Source organism: Vipera berus (genome assembly GCF_964194415.1).
Source record: "Vipera berus genome assembly, chromosome: 6".
Lineage (NCBI taxonomy): Eukaryota > Metazoa > Chordata > Lepidosauria > Squamata > Viperidae > Vipera > Vipera berus.
The window spans coordinates 49,252,232-49,260,292 of NC_138208.1; the positions used below are offsets into that span (position 1 = coordinate 49,252,232).

Sequence of the window (8,061 nt, forward strand, 5' to 3'; positions counted from 1 at the left end):
TGTCTTTTACAAGCAGATGAAATGAATATCATGATAGCAAGAATAGTCTCAGTAGTACTGAACTGGTTTTAGAACAAAAGGATGTCATACTCATGGAGGAGTATCCATTCTCTTGAATCAGCATTGTAGATAAATGGACTATAATGGAATGTATATTTTAAAGAGAAGAATTGTGCTGGAAAAATGATATGACAATATCCTCAACCAAGTTTCATATATGTATATATTCATTCCAAATTTCTTCTGAAAAAACAGTATAGTGGCCTCACCTGCTAAACAGCTTTATCCTCACTGTATAGTCTCTGATTCATGTTCCCCCAGCAGCAGATAATCTTGTTATACCAGTTTTATTATACTTCAATCCAGGCCCTTTTCTCAGCGCCTTTTAAAGCTTGAAATGATGTTAAGGAATAAATTTGGTATCAACTAGTGAGTCTCCTATGCCTCATTGCCTAATACCTAATTCCACACAACAAAAGAAACCCAATATATTTGGACCACATAGCACTACTACTTTGAAGATACTTTAGTAACCTCTGGGATTAATTAGAACTGCAAAATATAAACAATGTATATATTAAGAGCCAAGTCACTAAATTAAAATAATTAGTGCATAAGAGGCACATGCATATAAACATGTAATCATGTTCATGTTTTTCAGCCATTGTGGTTGGTCCAACAACTGCAGCTTGGTTTATACTATATTTTTTTATATAACTGCACATAGTAATTATAGATTCTGTTCAGTTGGTTGTCCTTGAAAGTATTTAGTGGCATTTTCAAAAATCATTTATTGGGGGTCATGACTAACATATAAAGTAAAATAAACCCAATTATAAATGATTAAGTGTAAGCAGAACATTTCCGCACGTGATTACCCACGGCTGGTGAAATCCCGGTCTTCTCAAACAAGTTTTCTGGGTCTGCATAAGACACCGAAATTAAATTAAGCATACCGGCCGGTTTCCCATAGACCAGGGGTAGGCAACCTCGGCTCTTTTATGACTCATGGACTTCAACTCCCAGAATTCCTGAGCAGGCTATGCTGGCTCAGGAATTCTGGGAGTTGAAGTCCATGAGTCATAAAAGAGCCGAGGTTGCCTACCCCTGCCATAGACTAATATGCTCAAAAGTGTAACTACCTAATAAATGGTTCAGCCATGTGAATGCAACCTATGCATATCCTTAACAGCCACCTCTTCATGATTAAAATGCGTGGATAGAAATTATAATTTAATCGGGGGGGGGGGAAACCACTAGGAGGAATGAACGCGGACCTCAGCCTCTTTCTGTCACCGAAAGAGACAAGCGAAACCCCTCGCCTATTCCGACAAACCTCCCCCCCACCCACAGCAACGAGAGCGGGAAGACAAAACAGAACCCCAGAGCGGCTGCCGGAAAGCGATGCGTCGCGCTTCCGGAAGTGACGCTCCCTTGGCGGCCCCTGGGAAAGTTAGTTGGGAAACCCTGTTCTTTCTTTCGCTGCTGCTTTTGCCGAAGGTGGGTGGGTGGGTGTCGCTCTCGCGCGTCCGAGCTTTGCCGTTGGGGGAGAAGCGGGAGGGGGGGAGCTCTCGGTCTGGTCACTCACTAGCTTTGTCGGTTTGTCTCTCTCTCTCTCTCTCCTTCAGGCGCCATGCCGGCTAAGGGGCCCCTCCAGAGCGTTCAGGTTTTCGGCAGGAAGGTGAGGCTTGCGTGGTTGTTCGGACGGGCCTTAGTTCCTTGTCTCCTCTTCCTCCATAAAAAAAAGCCGAGAAATTGAGGCGGTAACGGGATGCTATTGTTGCCCGAAAGTTGCCTTGGCCCGGCCGGCTTTCTGACGCTGAAAAGTATCCCACGTTTCTCATTTTCTGCGCGCGCAATGGCACTCTTCCGCTGCCACGTTTTCCCACTTGAGTGGCGGGATTTGGCCTGAGCCTTGGTGAAGGAAAACGGCGTGTTAACTGCGGCACGTGAGATGGAAGGACGGACAAGCTATTTGACTCTTCTGGGGATGGGCTTCAGTGGGGGGGGGGCGGTGCTATTTTTTTAAAAAATTCCATTTATATCCCGCCCTTCTCCGAAGACTCAGGGCGGCTTACAAGTAGCCTTCATTCTATGTATATGCCTGCTTATTAGGGCTTTCACACACACCCCTAAGCGGCATTATTACAAAGTCAGCTTAATTGCCCCCAACAATCTGGGTCCTCATTTTACCTACCTCGGAAGGATGGAAGGCTGAGTCAACCTTGAGCCTGGTGGGACTCGAACCTGCACTAATTGCAGGCAGCTGGTGTTACTTGAGGCATTAGCCCACTGCTCCACCAAGGCTCATTATTATTTCATGATAGATAGGTAGATAACCTTTATTGACATTTTTTTTCTCCTGTGGGCGCAATGCACACATTAAAAATGAAATTTAGTTGCTTCCTCTCAAAGTGTACACATAACATAACACATTAAAAACGTACTATATATAACGTATAGTTGCCCCATGAAATAGGGTGCCCACAATTCCCGTCGTTCTTTGCCCTTAACCAAAATAAACCATACAATGGGAATTTTTTTGGCATATTTTTCCTGAAAAACCATCCTGTCCAGCTCCTGAATATGCAAGGCTTCCACCAGTTCATGTTCAAGGCCCTGGGCAATATGGGTGGCACACACGTTTAAAAAATAATAAATGTATGGGATAAGCTCAGTGGCTTCACAATGGAAAGTTATCTCAAAAATGCTCATTTTATCTTGTAATCGCTAGGTTCCTTTTTTGAGTTTTCTATCTTAATTGACAATTGCACCTATTAGGTTTCTTGCTTCGTGGCAACAAGTGAAAATGGGATAGATAAAAGCTTCAGTTGATTGGTTTCAGTAGCAAAATGTATATACAGTGGTAATGTGTAGTGGAATATTTTAGATGTTTTATCTTTGATGCAGTGCTGATAGTGCTTGTCTGTTATAAAGACACTAATTTTGCCTAATATTTTTATTATTGTCCCAACCAACCCCCATTTAGAAAACTGCTACAGCAGTTGCTCACTGCAAAAGAGGAAACGGACTTATTAAGGTGAATGGACGGCCTCTGGAAATGATTGAACCCAGAACTCTCCAATACAAAGTAAGTGATTTTTCTATGTATGTATAATACATTTTGTGTGTATGTATAAACTAATAACTCTTTTCTTTTTCCCCCTTCTGTTTTAAAAACTTACAGTTCTGATAAAAGGATAGTGAATTTCAAGTGGGTTTGAACTGTCCCTTGATAAATATACTTAGCATTTTTCTAAAAAACTTTTTATCTGTGTTATTCAGAATCCCTTGCATTGTTATTAAAGTTTCAATACTTTGCATGCATTTTTGGAGAATTTGGCAAGAGTTATATTGATGTTTGTCTTGAATTACTTCTGTGAGTACTGCTCTATTCCTGGTATACAGTATTTTTCTGCTAGAGTGCAGTAATTGAAAGCTGTAAAGCACTTTAAGCAAATGAAATGGTTCTATTTGGTTCTGTGTTATTGCATGCAAGTTAGTTGGAACTTTTGGAGAAGTTATTTAATGGTACTTTCTTGAAATATAATGAATTACAGTAATTGAAGTGGGTGAATTGCTAAGATGGCAAGATACAGGTTTTTTAGGTTATTTTCTATAATTTCCCTTGGTGATGTAAAAGTAGTAAATTCAAAGAATATTGATAGCCTGCATTCTATAAATCTTCCTCAGACATTTCTGCATTAAATAAGAAGCTTGTTTAGGACTATAACTAAATACTTTTTCTCCCCCAGCTGCTTGAACCAGTACTTCTTTTGGGCAAAGAACGCTTTGCAGGAGTTGACATAAGAGTCCGTGTGAAGGGTGGCGGTCATGTGGCACAGATATACGGTATGAGCAGTTAATATTTTACAAGCAGAAAAAAATATTAAATGTATTCAAATACATCAACATGTGTATCTGTAAAATGTGTTATCACCTGTGTTATGGTTTGTTAATTGGTTTCTAACCTTTTCTCACCTGGTATCTCGATGTATTTTACTGGCTCCTAGTTAGATTGATTGTTAGTCCACTTGATTTACAAGTGTAGGGAAGTTTGCTTTTATTATATTTGATGACTTGCTCTGTACCAGATTATTACTCCTTATAGTTGTTTATACATATGTATAGATGCCAGAAAGCAAATTTGATCTAGAGATTAAGGCACCAGATTAGAAAGCAGGAGATTATTGGTCCTGCTTGAAACTTTAGCCTTGAAAGCCAGCTGGGTCACTTTAGACTAGTCACTCTGAACTCAACCCACTGGTTGTGGGGAAAATAAGAGGAAGGTATATTGGATATGCTGGCACCTTGAGTTATTTGTAAAAATAAAAGTGGGATACAAATAAATACTATTATAAATCTGAAGTACTAAATTGCTCCAAACACTCCACAGTTAATATATATGATTTAACTTTTACTAGAAACTTGCAGCATTTTTCTTTTAACTTGATATTTTATTTTACTTATTTCTTCTACAGCAATTCGGCAATCTATTTCCAAAGCACTGGTGGCTTATTACCAGAAATGTAAGTTTTCATTTTCACTACTTTTCATCTCATTTAAGATCAATTGTATATTGACCATATAAATTAAGTGCTGTTCAAAGACTATTTCTTGATGCTTCTTAGTTACCATTTCTGAGTAATGTTATAGTAGTGATTATAAACAATAGCTTCAAAGTCTAATACAAACATTTTATTTTTCTCAAGATGTTGATGAAGCTTCTAAGAAAGAAATAAAGGATATCCTCATCCAGTATGATAGGACCCTGTTAGTTGCTGATCCTCGACGTTGTGAGTCCAAGAAGTTTGGTGGACCTGGTGCTCGTGCACGTTACCAAAAATCCTATCGTTAAAAGGAAACTTTTTTGTCTATTTGAAATAAAGGATAAAATTTAATAAATAAATTGTGTTTTGAAAACATATTTCAGTTTGTTTTTGTGATGTTTCAAGGGAATGCTTAATATGTATGATACAGAATATATGTGATTAGAGTCAGTTTTAAAATTATATTAGCTTCTTTCAACTTCTTTCTTTTAGTGCAATCTTAAGGGTTTATTCAACATGAATTATAACTTAGACACAATTCCATAAAAGGATACAGTATATTTGGGTTAACACTTAATGTATCATGTGAATAAGAAGTATGTCCTCTTTCGATTTCTTTGCCTTGACTTCAGCTACATAGGCTTTTCTCAAAACTGGCAGGACATTTTGGAACAAAGTCCTCCATTCAGTGGATGCTGTAGACTGTGGCCCTAAACTCAATAGTAAAGGTTTTTACCACAGTCCAACAAATCATATATGGAATTCTTGAGACAATAGTAAAATAGTAATTACCTAAAATTACTATGTTTTGTTTGTATAATTTGTTTTTAAATTAAAGAAATATGTGTCTCATGTATTCCCATGTGTTGTCAGATTCTATATCTTCCAGGTATTTATTTATTTTATTAGATTTATATACCGCCTTTTTCCGAAGGACTCAGGGCGGTTTACAGGGTATTTAAAACCAAACCAGTACAAAAGTTAAAAACAATTTAAAAAGATTAAATCATCCCTAAAAATAAAAACCCCAGTTAAAAATTCTCAGCCAGGCCGGAGAGCTCAAAGAGCCAGGTCTTCAGATCCCGGTGAAATGAACGAAGGTCGGGGGCAGTCCTAAGCTCCATGGGCAGCTGGTTCCAGAGGGCAGGCGCACCCACAGAGAAGGCCCTTCCCCTGGGTGTTATCCGCCAGCAGTCTTTTACTGGCGGCACCCTGAGAAGACCCTGTGTGAGCGCACTGGACGAAGGGAACTTGATGCTGGCAGCAGGTGTTCCCTCAGATATCCCGGACCCAAGCCATTTAGGGCTTTATAGGTCATCACCAGCACCTTGAATCTCACCCGGAGGGCAACCGGAAGCCAATGCAGCTCGTGGAGTAGAGGTGTTACATGGGAGTATCGGGAAACCCCCATCACAACTCGCGCGGCCGCATTCTGCACCAGCTGAAGCCTCTGAGTGGTCCTCAAGGGCATCCCCATGTAGAGAGCGTTGCAGTAGTCTAGACGGGAGGTCATGAGCGCATGAGTGACTGCGTAGGGCATCTCAGTCCAGATAGGGTCGCAACTAGCGCACCAGGCGAACCTGCGCAAAAGCCCCCCTGGTCACGGCTCCTATATGATCTTCAAAATTGAGCCATGAATCCAGGAGGACGCCCAAGTTGCGAGCCCTATCAATGGGGGGTAACACCTCACCCCCCATCGTTAAAGGTGGAATAATCTGGTTAACCCGAGATGCCGGTATGCACAGCCACTCAGTCTTGGCAGGATTGAGACGAAGCCTGTTTCTCCCCATCCAGACCTGGACTGCCTCCAGGCAACGGGACATCACGGCGAGGGCATCACTGGGTTGGTTCAGGGTGGAGAAAAACAGTTGGGTATCATCAGCATACTGATGATACCCCACCCCGAAACCACGAATGATCTCACCCAGCGGCTTCATGTAGATGTTGAACAGGAGGGGTGAGAGAACCGATCCCTGAGGAACTCCACAAACGAGAGGCCTCAGGGTGGATCTCTGCCCTCCAGTCAACACCGACTGCGAGCGTCCCAGGAGATAGGAGGAGAACCACCGTAAAACGGTGCCTCCCACTCCCAGTCCCCTGAGACACCGCAGCAGGATACCATGGTCGATGGTATCGAAAGCCGCTGAGAGATCTAATAGGACTAGGACAGAGGAGCAACCCCTGTCCCAAGCCCGCCAGAGATCATTCACCAGTGCGACCAATGCCGTCTCCGTGCTGTGCCCGGGCCTGAAACCCGATTGGTACGGGTCCAGATAATCAGTTTCCTCCAGGAACAGAGGAAGCTGATGCGCCACCACGCTCTCAACAACCTTCGCCAAAAAGCGAAGGTTGGAGACTGGACGATAGTTATTTAAAACAGCCGGGTCCAGGGCAGGCTTTTTGAGGAGGGGTCTTCAAGGCGGCGGGGAAGACACCCTCCTTCAAAGAAGCAGTTATTACTGCCTGGAACCAGCCTCGTGTCCCCTCCTGGGCTGCATAAACCAACCAGGAGGGGCACGGATCCAACAAACAGGTGGTGGAGCTCAGCCTCCCCATGATCCTGTCCACATCATCAGGGGAAACAGGATCGAACTCAGTCCAGATAACATGCTCAAGACCATCCGATTCCTCCACGTCAGACTCCGCCCAGTCAGAGTCCAAGCCGGCCCGGATCTGAGCGATTTTGTCCATCGGTGACTAAACTCCTCGGCCCGTCCCTGTAAGGGATCCTCCCTCACCTGATTAAGAAGGGAGCGAGTCACCCTAAACAGGGCGGCCGGGCGATTATCTGCGGACGCGATGAGGGCAGCAAAGTAATTAGCCCTCGCTGTCCTCATTGCAGCAAGATAAGACCTTATAAAGGTTCTTAGCTGCAATCGGTCAGATTCGGAACGACTGGACCTCCAACCGCTCTCTAGACCCCGTCTCCGACGCTTCATCTCCCGGAGCTCCGCAGAAAACCATGGAGCCCAGCGGGATCTGCGCCGGGTCAGAGGTCTCAAGGGTACAACACAGATTTGCACAAAAAGTTCTCAGTCCTGCCTATAATTCCCTCTATAATGAAAACAATATTTAAACTCACAAAAATATATATTAAATATATTTTAAAGGATGTTCCAAACACCATTTGTATCACATTCTCCATAGTTCCTTTGATATCCTAACTACTCTTATAAAGGACTCTGATTCTGAAAAGTTAAATGAGGTTGGGCCTGATTTAGATGAGAGACCATCAAAAAATCCCTGAGCTGAAGACTTGTTTGGAAGTAGAAAAGATCCTGGAAGAAAGTAATAGAAAAATGCTTCAGTTTTACTAAGAAAACAACATGGTTGTATCAAGTCACCAGAGTTTGGGGGAGATTGTGATACTTAAAGAGACTTCTTAGGTGGAGACAAAAGGTTCATATAACCATAATTAAAGAATATTTTTGATTTTTCCACCTTTGTAAAAGGGAGGAGAATTTGCTATTTGAGAAAAATTGCTAGTGATGACTGAAACCAGGGCTTTTTT

At 42.3% G+C, this 8,061-nt stretch overlaps 1 protein-coding gene across 1 annotated transcript; it reads left to right on the forward strand.

The window, feature by feature from the left end:
- The first annotated feature begins 1,417 nt into the window (after positions 1 to 1,417).
- RPS16 (ribosomal protein S16) lies at positions 1,418 to 4,925 on the forward strand. Its single transcript, XM_081331857.1, has 6 exons — positions 1,418 to 1,500; positions 1,629 to 1,681; positions 2,990 to 3,091; positions 3,756 to 3,852; positions 4,482 to 4,529; positions 4,713 to 4,925. The coding sequence occupies exons 2-6, from the start codon at positions 1,634 to 1,636 to the stop codon at positions 4,856 to 4,858; spliced, it is 441 nt and encodes a 146-aa protein (XP_081187983.1). The 5' UTR covers positions 1,418 to 1,500; positions 1,629 to 1,633; the 3' UTR covers positions 4,859 to 4,925.
- The last annotated feature ends 3,136 nt before the right edge of the window (positions 4,926 to 8,061 follow it).